Genomic DNA, 12,442 nt, shown 5'->3' on the forward strand with positions numbered 1-12,442 from the left:
TTTCTGTGATTGGATTACTTTTTCCTTTCACCTCTCCATTTTTAAATCACTATGCTTTGAAAAGCCACAGCTACAGGAATCTTTATTTTTAATGTGCTGATTAATTTATACCAGCTCCATTCTAAAAGATTCAGTTCAGTTCAGTTCAGTTCAGTCGCTCAGTCCTGTCCGAATCTTTGCAACCTCATGAATTGCAGCATGCCAGGCCTCCCTGTCCATCACCAAACTCCCGGAGTTCACTCAGACTCATGTCCATCGAGTCAGTGATGCCATCCAGCCATCTTATCCTCTGTCATCCCATTCTCCTCCTGCCCCCAATCCCTCCCAGCATCAGAATCTTTTCCAATCAGTCAACTCTTTGCATGAGGTGGCCAAAGTACTGGAGTTTCAGCTTTAGCATCATTCCTTCCAAAGAACACCCAGGACTGATCTCCTTTAGAATGGACTGGCTGGATCTCCTTGCAGTCCAAGGGACTCTCAAGAGTCTTCTCCAACACCACAGTTCAAAAGCATCAATTCTTCGGCGCTCAGCTTTCTTCACAGTCCAACTCTCACATCCATACATGACCACAGGAAAAACCATAGCCTTGACTAGACGGACTTTTGTTGGCAAAGTAATGTCTCTGCTTTTGAATATGCTATCTAGGTTGGTCATAACTTTCCTTCCAAGGAGTAAGCGTCTTTTAATTTCATGGCTGCAGTCACCATCTGCAGTGATTTTGGAGCCCAGAAAAATAAAGTCTGACACTGTTTCCACTGTTTCCCCATCTATTTCCCATGAAGTGATGGGACCAGACGCCATGATCTTCGTTTTCTGAATACTGATTGAGCTTTAAGCCAACTTTTTCACTCTCCTCTTTCACTTTCATCAAGAGACTTTTTAGTTCCTCTTCACTTTCTGCCTTAAGTGTGGTGTCATCTGCATATCTGAGGTTATTGATATTTCTCCCGGCAATCTTGATTCCAGCTTGTGCTTCTTCCAGCTCAGCGTTTCTCATGATGTACTCTGCATATAGGTTAAATAAGCAGGGTGACAATATACAGCCTTGACGTACTCCTTTTCCTATTTAGAACCAGTCTGTTGTTCCATGTCCAATTCTAACGGTTGCTTCCTGACCTGCATATAGGTTTCTCAAGAGGCAGGTCAGTTGGTCTGGTATTCCCATCTCTTTCAGAATTGTCCACAGTTTATTGTGATCCACACAGTCAAGGACTTTGGGATAGTCAATAAAGCAGAAATAGATGTTTTTCTGGAACTCTCTTGCTTTTCTATGATCCAGCGGATGTTGGCAATTTGATCTCTGGTTCCTCTGCCTTTTCTAAAACCAGTTTGAACATCTGGAAGTTCATGGTTCAGGCATTGCTGAAGCCTGGCTTGGAGAATTTTGAGCATTACTTTACTAGCGTGTGAGATGAGTGCAACTGTGCGGTAGTTTGAGCATTCTTTGGCATTGCCTTTCTTTGGGATTGGAATGAAAACTGACCTTTTCCAGTCCTGTGGCCACTGCTGAGTGTTCCAGATTTGCTGGCATATTGAGTGCAGCACTTTCACAGAGTCATCTTTCAGGATTTGAAATAGCTCAACTGGAATTCCATCACCTCCACTAGCTTTGTTCGTAGTGATGCTTCCTAAGGCCCACTTCACTTCACATTCCAGGATGTCTGGCTCTAGGTGAATGATCATACCACCGTGATTATCTTGGTCGTGAAGATCTTTTTTGTACAGTTCTTCTGTGTATTCTTGCCACCTCTTCTTAATATGTTCTGCTTCTGTTAGGTCCATACCATTTCTGTCCTTTATCAAGCCCATCTTTGCATGAAATGTTCCCTTGGTATCTCTAATTTTCTTGAAGAGATCTCTAGTCTTTCCCATTCTGTTATCTGAGGGCAAATAAATTTAAAAGCTATTTCTTGTACTATTCTCTGCTGTACTGTAATGGAACATGTAATGGTACAAGCACCATCTTGCCTAAACTGAGGAGAATAAGCTGCAAATGCCAGCAAACCACTCACCTTATTTACAAGGGTATATAAGGCTTTGTCTTGTGCACCGTATTTCAGACACTGCCTAATCCAGGTGTGGATAGTCCAATTTCTCAAGTACCAGCAGTTGGGACTGTGCCGAAATCTAAATAAAACACAAGAAGAGAAAAAACTGGCTTTAACTCTTAGATGTCAATGCCAAAATCCATGTTCCATCAGCAGGTCCCCCTCTGAGGAATTTACAGATGATCATTAAAGTCAGGAAGGCCAACAGCTAATAAAACTTGAGGATAAAACTCATTAACATCTGAAATGGGAAAGAGAAGGCAAAATAACAGTAACAAAAATATTATAAAAATTTTACTCCTTATTTATATTCCCTAATTCAACATCTTGTTTTAATATGAGATTTATGAAAAATGATTTCAGGAATATGCTCTACTAGAAGACAGATATGGAAGCTCACTGGAAAAGGAAATGGTAACCCACTCGAGTATTCTTGCCTGGAGAATCCCATGGGCTGAGGAGCCTGGTGGGCTGTGGTCGGTCCGCGGGGTCACAGACAGTCGGACACAACTGTGTGACTGAATAACAACAACAATGGAAGCTCATACTTTATAGAGGTTTAAAACAGATGAAGTAAAAAATGAAAACTATAACAGCACAGCAATTTTAGAGGAAAATCAGCTGTGAGTTACATTGCTATTTCTTGATGCACTTAGGGGAGATTGGGACACTCTTCAGTGAATTGAAAGGGAAAAAAAAAAAGAAAAAAAAAAAAAAAAAACGAGCAAAATTTAGCATTCAGGCCCTCCAGGACCCACAGTCATTCTGACTTTCATACAGCTCCATTCCAGCGCTTCGGTCTACCTCCTCTTGCTTCCTGCAGCTCCCCACATGGTTTTTAAAGGCCTAAGCTGTCCAAGCTGAGGTGTATACAGTACCAGTATTCCCACAAAGGAATGGAACTTGGAAGGGAATTCAAATGCTAGTCTTGCCACGAGTTGGCACGCATTGGCTGGAGCAGCTTTTGCTTGCTCCTAGGGCCTGTGCCATGAGGCTGAGTGACAGGAGGAGAGGGGCGACGGGCGTGAGGAGGCCACGTAAAGGGCGGTGCTGTCCTCTAGCTGCTTATCTGTTTTCACCTGGACGGTTCCTCAAACATCATCTCATGTCAGTTCAAGTCTGCACCTTTTCTTTGAACCTTCAGGAAGTGGAAGCAGGTCAATCTCTGGACCCCACAAAACTAAAAAAGTCAATTTGTCTTCTTATTGTAAAAACAAAAGGCAAGACAAAAACTTAAAGTGAAAGAATTTTATGCCATATTTGAGAGTTGGGGCTACAGGCTAATACTGGGGGTTTTCAGAGGCCAGTTATTCAATCTGCCACCTGCTATTTCCTGCCATCTGGTATTGGGATAGTTTCCTGCTGACTAGATTTTCTGCCAAAGTAAAAGCTGAGAGAAAGAGAGCAAGTGAGAAGTAGTACTTAATTTTGGCTGTTTATTAGTGATCTGTTGAGAGATTTGACAAAAATAAGATTTGAAGATATTCTTTAGATTTAGTCATGAACCCCTGTCTAGTCTTTTGAATGCTTTTCATTTGGCTGGAAAAAGTTTTTCTCACTGGATCTTTCCTTACAGAATTAACCCCTTTAAAAGCAGAGAGATAGAAATATGTCAAATTATGTTTAAGATGAGAGTGACCTGGCCAGAGAAAAGCCATTGTATAAGTGCCCTAGATACAGTCTAATGAGATCCTCTGCATAGAAATGAAAACATATCTTTTAGTATTTCACGCTTTCCCTCACATTTTAAAATCAGTAGCTGAGCTAATTGAGCTTCCTTCCTTGTTAACTCTGAAAAATCTGAGATTTTAAGTGTAACAACCAATTAAAAGCTAATTTTATTATTACTATAATTTTTAAAGTCAAGTGAAATACCAGCTGTATTGCCTAAAGATGGGGATGCTTCCTTGGTAGCCTGAAGGCTTCCTGGACAGCAACCAGGGGGGCGGGGATCACTGCCTTGCTCAACACTGATTCCTTGGTCCTTGACACAATTTGTGGCCCATGATAGGTTTTTAACAAATAACAAAAGAGTTTTAATCAACACTGATCATTATGCTAACTTCTATGGTCTATTTTAGAATTATAAATTCCCTGTTTGGGCATTTATAATCTCATTACAAAAATAATGCCTCAGGAAGCATCACTACGAACAAAGCTAGTAGAGGTGATGGAATCCCAGTTGAGCTATTTCAAATCCTAAAAGATGATGCTGTGAAAGTGCTGCACTCAATATGCCAGCAAATTTGGAAAACTCAGCAGTGGCCACAGGCCTAGATAAGGTCAGTTTTCATTCCAATCCCAAAGAAAGGCAATGCCAAAGAATGTTCAAACTACCGCACAATTGCACTCATCTCACACAGTAGCAAAGTAATGCTCAAAATTCTCCAAGCTAGGTTCAACAGTACATGAACTGAAAACTTCCAGATGTTGAAGCTGGATTTAGAAAAGGCAGAGGAACCAGAGATCAAACTGCCAACATCCTTTGGATCATTGAAAAAGAGAGTTCCAGAAAAACATCTACTTCTGCTTTACTGATTAGGCCAAAGCCTTTGGACTGTGTGGATCACAACAAACTGTGGAAAATTCTTCAAGAGATGGGAATACCAGACCACCTTACTCATCTCCTGGAAAAACTGTATGCAGGTCAAAACGCAACAGTTAGAACTGGACATGGAACAACAGACTGCTTCCAAATTGGGAAAGGAGTACCTCAAGGCTGTATACTGTCACCCTGCTTATTTAACGTATATGCAAAGTACATCATGCGAAATGCAGGCTGGATGAAGCACAAGCTGCAATCAAGACTGTCGGGAGAAATATCAATAACCTCAGATATAGAGATGACACCACCCTTAAGGCAGAAAGTGAAGAAGAACTAAAGAGCCTCTTGATGGTGAAAGAAAAGAGTGAAAAAGCTGGCTTAAAACTCAACATTCAGAAAAAACTAAGATCATGGGATCCGGTCCCATCACTCCATGACAAACAGATGTGGAAACAATGGAAACAGTGACAGACTTTATTTTCTTGGGCTCCAGAATCACCACAGATGCTTGCTCCTTGGAAGAAAAGCTATGACAAAACTGGAGAGCATATTAAAAAGCAGAGACATTACTTTGCCAACAAAGGGCTGTCTAGTCAAAGCTATGGTTTTTCCAGTAGTTATGTATAGATGTGAATTGGACCATGGCTACGACCTGAAGAATGGATGCTTTTGAACTGTGGTGTTGGAGAAGAGATTTGAAAGTCCCTTGGACTGTAAGGAGATCCAACCAGTCAATCCTAAAGGACTCAACCCTGAATATTCAATGGAAGGACTGATGCTGAAGCTCCAATACTTTGAAGTATGCAAAGAGCTGACTCATTAGAAAAGGCCCTGATGCTGGGAAAGATTGAGGGCAGGAGGAGAAGGGGATGACAGAGGATGAGATGGTTGGATGGCATCATCGACTCAATGGACATGGGTTTGGGTGGACTCTGGGAGTTGGTGATGGACAGGGAGGCCTGGTGTGCTGCGGTTCATGGGGTCACAAAGAGTCGGACTGAGCAACTGAACAACAGCAACAAAAATAACATATTGGGTTGGCAAAAGAAAGTTTGTTCAGGTTTTTCTGTACCATCTTTCACATTAATCCAAATGAACTTTTTGGCCAACCCCATATAAACCAGTTTAACAATAAAACAAGGGGCGGGGACATGATGAATGCTAAAGATGGAAAGGGTGCTGCTAGATGTTATAGATGTTTTTGATAATAGTGGTTGCTAGGTTCAGTCTATTTTTCCTTCAAAAACAAAAAATTGTCAATTACCTCCTTCACCCAAGACTGTTTAAATCTCATTTAAATCTAATCTTCTGCTTTAGGTTGTCTCCATTGACCACTAAAGTTATTTCTTTTCTTTCTGATGGACTTTAAAATAAGAGCACCATGACCATACCCAACCAAACACCCTTTTCTTTTATTCACGATCAGCAGACCATTTTCAGGCTTTGAAAGAGTACCAAAGATCGACAGGATCTAGTACAGACCTTTAAAGCTGAGATGAAAATTTGTGTACAGCCTTTCGCTAACCTTCTGAGGCTAACTTTTAACACGTGGAGAAACAGAGAAGTCTTTTCTTCTCAAATCTTTTGTCACACTTTACTTCTTAGAAGCCTAAAGGCAAAGTTACTCAAGACCTCACATAGCTAATATAATCATCTCCTTTTGGAAGGTGTGTCAACAGGCTCACATGGGTCTTCACTAAGCCAACTCCCTTTCCCATCCTGGAGCCCAGCTACTTGGTGTGATTTCTGCTCTGTGAGTCCTAATAATCCAGACAGCCGTGACCAGGGCATTTTCAACTAAGTGACAACATGAAATCAATTTAGGAGTAAGAAGCAAACATATATTACATTAGGCACACACATATTATGACATACGCTGCTCAAAGTGCCATTCCTACATTTCCTAGCCAGGCAACAAGTAAACTCCTTTTAAGTCCTCATCAGCATTAAAAAAAAAAAAAAGCACACAACTTATCTAACCGTCTAGAATACAAACCACTCAAAGCACTGAGATGGGTCCAACTTTGGATGGTGAGTTTAAGAATTCTCTGTCAGTGACTCTTTAAGCAGTTCAGACAGAAACACTCAGGCTCTTTTCAGACCTGCCAGTGGTAATACGATAGCCAGGTAAGTCTCTGGAATGGGTACTCGCCTGGAACGACTCTGCGAACTGCCGGGCCAGCATGCTCCCTTTCAGCCAAGGGAAAGGCAAAGAGACAAGAACACAACACACACATTGATTTTCCAAACTGCCTGCAAACAGACTGGCTTTTGTTCTTGCCTGGTGGGACCACCAGCCTGGCAGATTACAGGCAGCCACTGTAGGAGTCCCCTCTGTGCCCCATGCCATCAGCTGTTTGCTCACCTCGACAGAAGCTTTATTATTGTCCACACCAGCAGGCTGCCAAGCTAGGCAAACCGTGTGAGTGTGGAAAAGATAAACAGATGCAACCCAAATAACCCCAACAAGGCTTGTGCTCACAAACACAAGAGACCTTCTGAGCTTCCCAGTTATAAAACAGAAGCAGACTCGACAATTCTATGGATGTGAATATTTTCTTGGAAGCAAGAAGGGACACAAAGAAGGAGAAGGAGAGGATGAAGCGTGCTCCCAAGCTCTGGCTCTATTAGTTCCCAAAGCTGGTATCCTATGGCTGAAGAGACATCTGTCCACAGTGCTAAGCGGGATTTCCAGGTGAAGCCAGAACGTGCCCAGGCCAGTCAAACAGCAGGTAGTGAGAAGCTTCCTGTCCTCAAAAATCAAGCAACATTCTGGACTTTTCAGGGCATCTGCCATCACTACATCGCATTCAAGACTGATGTCACCAGGAAGGAAGGACAGCAGAGTCACACTGCATGCATGACATGGGGCAAAAGTCTTTGCTACCCTTTGAGATACCTTAGAAGGGGAGAGCAGTTCTGTAAGTGAAGTTGAGAGTGAAGAGAAACACACCAGACACTTATTATGATTTACATAGGAGGGACTTCACTTTTTGTACAAGTCACACTGGATTTCCTATGTGTAACCAATTTCATTATTAAAAAAAATGCCATAGATTGCCTTCTATGAGTTCAACTGAAGGTTACTGTTGTAGGCCTAAGTGGTGATGCACCTCAGCTCCTTCAGTATCACAGATAAAAGCGCTCCTGGCTTAGCAGGACTAATGCACAGATGCCAGAGCCTGGAGCTCCGCTGCCCCACCATTCAGCTGCAGCGCTGGCTCTTCCATATGAATGAGCAAGCTTTCCACAACATTTATCTGATTATGAGAGCCACCATCCTTAAACATACATATGCAGCTTTCCCTCCTCCCGAGTGAATTCTGTATCCTGTGGCAACAGGCTTTACAGATGGACACCTCAGCCCCTGAGCTGGGTAGACATGGAGATTTGGTGGTGGCGGGGGTGGGGTGGGGGTGGGGGCTGGCGTAAAAGGAGGACAGGAAGAACGCCAGGAAGAAAACACAGCTGGTTCCAGGGCTTTCAGTGTAGACTGGAAATCTCATCAATGACACAAAGTGTGTAACTATTGAAAGGTTTTGAGAGCTTCCCTGAACTAGAACCAATGCGCAAGAGAGTGTCCTGTGACTATTCAAACCAGAATCTGATTCAATCATGGCCATCCACTTTCTAATTCTACTAGGATAATTACTTTCTTTTGCATCCTGATGGAAATCCTGCTTTCATCAGTTATTAGTTGGCCTCAACTACCACAAATAAAACCAAGTTTTGATGCAATAGTTTTCTAATGACTATTATATCTTTGTCAAATGTTTGCAAGGTTAATAGAGGAGTCTAATATAGGAATTGATAACAGAGACGTCCATATTCTAGATTAAAACTACTTTCTTGCTTGAGATCCCAGATTCCTATTTTCATAAGGGAACTTCAGGCAATTTTAACTTTCAAAAAATGTCCTGACTATTCATGAAGTGATGCATCAAGAGCAAGAATCTCCTCCAAAACATTCCCCTGCCAAATGTTGAATCAGTTGGGACTTGTACATTTTCAATGAATTTATTATCTACCTCTGAGGCAGATAAAAATGCCTTTTAAAAAAAGTTTTAACACTTTTTTCTTAAGAAACAGGTTTATAGAGCTATAACATACAAACAGTAAAATTCACACTTTTCAGTGAATTTGTGACTTTTGACAAATGCATCCAGTTGCATAACCACCACCACGGTCACATTGTAAGAACAGTTTTATTACCCCGAAAAGTTCTTAATGCCTCGCTTAGAGTCAGCCTCTTTGGGGTTTGCTGGTTAATTTAGGCAAATTTTATATAGATACTTCCTAAAGAGTTATTAATTTCTGACCCTAGAGTTATTAATTTTATGAGGAAAAGCAATCCCTGTTAGTTTGTAATTTACATTCTGCCAATTTCCAAAACAGAATTTGAAAAAATTAAAACTCAGTGTACAAGTAGTTTCCTCTGAGTCCTATACACAGCCATTAGACAGCTGATATCCCTGTCTGCCACTCTAAAAAGTAAGTGGATTTTTGGTAGAGAATAACACAAGCATAGAATTTTACAAATGTGGAGTGCTAAATAAATGCAGCACAACAACACTTTTTTTAAAGTGAAGATGGATAACAGAGGGACTTTTTAGATATCAAAGTCGAAATCTAAATTTGTCAGACCCAGAGCTCAAAAACAAGGTCACCTGTATTTCACCCGATAATAATGAAATTACACTTCACGTTGAGAAACTACTCTAGGAGAAATACTCTATTTTCCACATCCATGCAAGGACAAATAGGACCTATATCCCCAAATTATTCTGTCTTCTCTCTGATCTAGCTGTTGTTTAGCCAGATTGACATCACTCAATATAAAAGACCTATTTCTCATTCACCAAGTAAATATTTAGCAAGTAGCTACACTGTACCACATGATTTGTATTTTATCCCTGCTGGTCCACCCAGTTTCCTCTAGTTTCAAACAATCTTAAAGATGACAGCTCTTCCTTTCTGATGTGCTTAGTTGCTCAGTCTGACGCTTTGCAACCCCACGGACTGCAGCCTGCCAGGCTCCTCTGTCCATGGGGATTCTCCAGGCAAGAATACGGGCGAGGGTTGCCATGCTTTCCTCCAGGGGATCTTCCCAACCCAGGGGTCGAACCCCTGTCTCCCACATTGCAGGCAGATTCTTTACTGACTGGGCCACCAGAGAAGCCCTTTCAGATACAGAAAGAGAAAACCTATAGCCTGATTATGCTTTGCTGCTCTTTCTCTCATGGTTTACAAAGCACAGGAGCCAGTCAGATGAAGCCAACTGCTCTTTGTCTAAAGCCTACTGTTTTTATCAGCCTCCAAAAGGTGATGAATATGGTTAACAGGTGAGGATTATTTGCAGGGAGAACTGGAAAAGAAAAAATTATTCACGGTGATTGCTGACGTGCCCTCCTGGCGAAGGTCCTAAAACCATTCAGTGTCTGTCTTTGTGGCCAACAACTGACCTGTCAGTGAGACTGCATCCAGAAGGGTCTGGTGGGGCTTCTCCAGCCACTTGCAAGCTGGACACACAGATTAGCTTCACGCCTGAGATGGTGGAGTGCGAGGTGAAGCTAAAGGCAGAGGGCCTTTCTCTCAGAACAGCAGGAAGCTGAAAAAATTGGATTTTGGATCCAGTCCTATTTATGAAAACACATAGAGTTGTGGGAACAGGCTTGAGTTGGACAGAGATATGGCAAGTATTTTTGGTTTTCAGTAGGAAATCTATGAGCCAGTTTTAAAAAGATGTCAACATTTCCTGATGTCTTCTAAAGTTCTGGCTAGGAACTTCAGACATAACTTTTGCAAAATAGTGAATAATATGATCACGAAAGACAGGAAAATCACATACATTAATTAACCAGGGGTAGGCTGTGTATCTGAAGAGTGCTGAGGGAGGGGGAGGTGTGGAAGCAAAAGGAGGAAAACAAACAAAATATGGAATTTAGAATTTCTGGAGTATTCTAGGCTTAGTGAAGGTGTCAGGATTAAGTCTGCCACCAAAGAAATGAGCAGGCAGAGAGGCCTGGCCCAGGGGACGGTGCACACCAGCGTAAAAGCAGAAAAGAGTTAAGCTGATGTTGAGCAGATTTACACATCTTTTTGTGTGTGGGATTATGGATCTCTTCTGGGATATTTCTGATGGAAGAGAAGCTCAGCACTAATCAGGGTATCTTAAGAATCATATATATATATATATATATATATTTTAATAAAGAAGAAAAGCATCTCAGTACTTTAAACATTTTGATTCTCTAACACATGGAAAAGTTGAATCTCAAAAGATTCTGTTTATAGGAAAAGGTAAGGCTGGATTTCCTTCCAGCTATACAACTCAAGTTCATAGCTAGATTCTATTTCTGTAGCTCTACGGACTTCAATATTAAACCTTTTTTTTTTTTTTCTTTTTTTTTACCCTGATAGCTCAGTTGGTAAAGAAATTATTAAACCTTTAAGCAAAGGCAGAGGACAAGTTTTCTCTTTTTGTGTGTTCGACAACAGTAGGTGTTTGATGATTTAGCAATAGTGACTAGGCCTCTAGGATACCAATAATGTATGCTGAAACTCATAAGTAATATTTACATTTGAAACAATAATCCACCTCTGGTTTTGAAGTATTATCCTGCCTATAAACAGATGAAGCCAGGAGGAAATACTGCCTTTTTATTTAAGGCAGGAGGAGTTCAGAGATGGCAGAGAAGTGGAATAAAATGTGGTCATTCTGGAAAGCCATCTACTCCTCACTTCTGCCCCCTGCTGTCTCCTTGCAATAAGTTCAGGGAACAGACAAGCTGATGGGAGATTGAAACCAAAAACAGGAGAGAGAGAGAGGGAGAGAAAGAGAAAAAGAGAGAGAGTGTGTGTGATTAATTGCTAAATTGTGTTCGACTCTACGACCCTGTGGACTGTAGCCCGCCAGGCTCCTCTGTCCATGGGATTTCCCGGGCAAGAATTCTAGAGTGGATTGCCATTTCTTTCTCTAGGGGATCTTCCTGACCCAGAGATGGAACCCATGTCTCCTGCATGGCAGGTGGATTCTTTACCACTGAGCCAACGGGGAAGCCCAAAACAGGAGTACACAGACTCAAAGACCTTCCGAACACACATAAACACACACACCAAAACACGAGTACACAGGCTCAAAGAACTTCCCAACACACACACACACACACACGTTCTAAATAAAAAACTTAAGACTCTTCTCAAGATTGGAAGAGACTCTGAAAGCCATCTAGGCCAAGTAAATTGGGGATGGGGAAGGAAGGAAAGTTCATATAGAATTAGAGAATCTAGGCACCTTCAATACCCCCTGTTCACTGAATGATTTATTGAGAAGTCACTACTTATCAAGTCCTGTACTGTGTAATGTGAATCTAGTCTAATTGCTCTACTTTATAGATGAGGAATCTTGGAGTCCAATGGGATGAAATGATTTTCCCAAGATAAGCCAGATAACTCCAGTCCTATAAACTAGGCTGTTTACTTGCTATTCTACCGCTGCCTTTCAATTCTTTCATTTGTAGGACATCTTTCAGAAACATCTCTGCAGTGTGACAAGGGTCTCTAACCTACTAAAAAAATAAAATATTCAGGCTGTCAAACAGTTCTGGAACTGACCCGAACCAGCTGTCTAACTTTGTAAAGTCACTCGATCCTTGGGGTTTCAGTTCTTATAATTGTAAGATGAAGAGCAGGATTATCTGGATTATGCATGAACTCACATGTCTGCAGGGGCTAGTCAGTTACTATCAATATAAGTTCATGAAGAATCGTGTAAGACAATATGTATAAAACTGCTTGTATTATTATCAAGCAAAGCAGCCTCCTAGCTGTACTGTTTTTGAAAACTGT

General features: G+C 41.4%; 1 protein-coding gene across 6 annotated transcripts in view; it reads right to left on the reverse strand.

The window, feature by feature from the left end:
- Positions 1-12,442, reverse strand: part of MRPS27 (mitochondrial ribosomal protein S27) — a 101,269-nt gene that overhangs the window by 18,044 nt on the left and 70,783 nt on the right. For 4 of the 6 annotated variants that reach the window (XM_086361063.1, XM_086361064.1, XM_086361062.1 and 1 more), the window contains one exon: positions 2,014-2,128. In XM_086361063.1, the coding sequence (XP_086217189.1) occupies positions 2,014-2,128 (115 nt within the window). Of the gene's footprint in view, positions 1-2,013; positions 2,129-10,056; positions 10,231-12,442 lie in introns of all 6 variants that reach the window. The other 2 variants (XM_086361060.1, XM_086361059.1) reach the window with 1 other exon arrangement.

Source organism: Bos grunniens, chromosome 20 (genome assembly GCF_055505025.1).
Source record: "Bos grunniens cultivar Pamir isolate PY7600 chromosome 20, Bosgru_T2T1.0, whole genome shotgun sequence".
NCBI classification, from domain to species: Eukaryota; Metazoa; Chordata; class Mammalia; order Artiodactyla; family Bovidae; genus Bos; species Bos grunniens.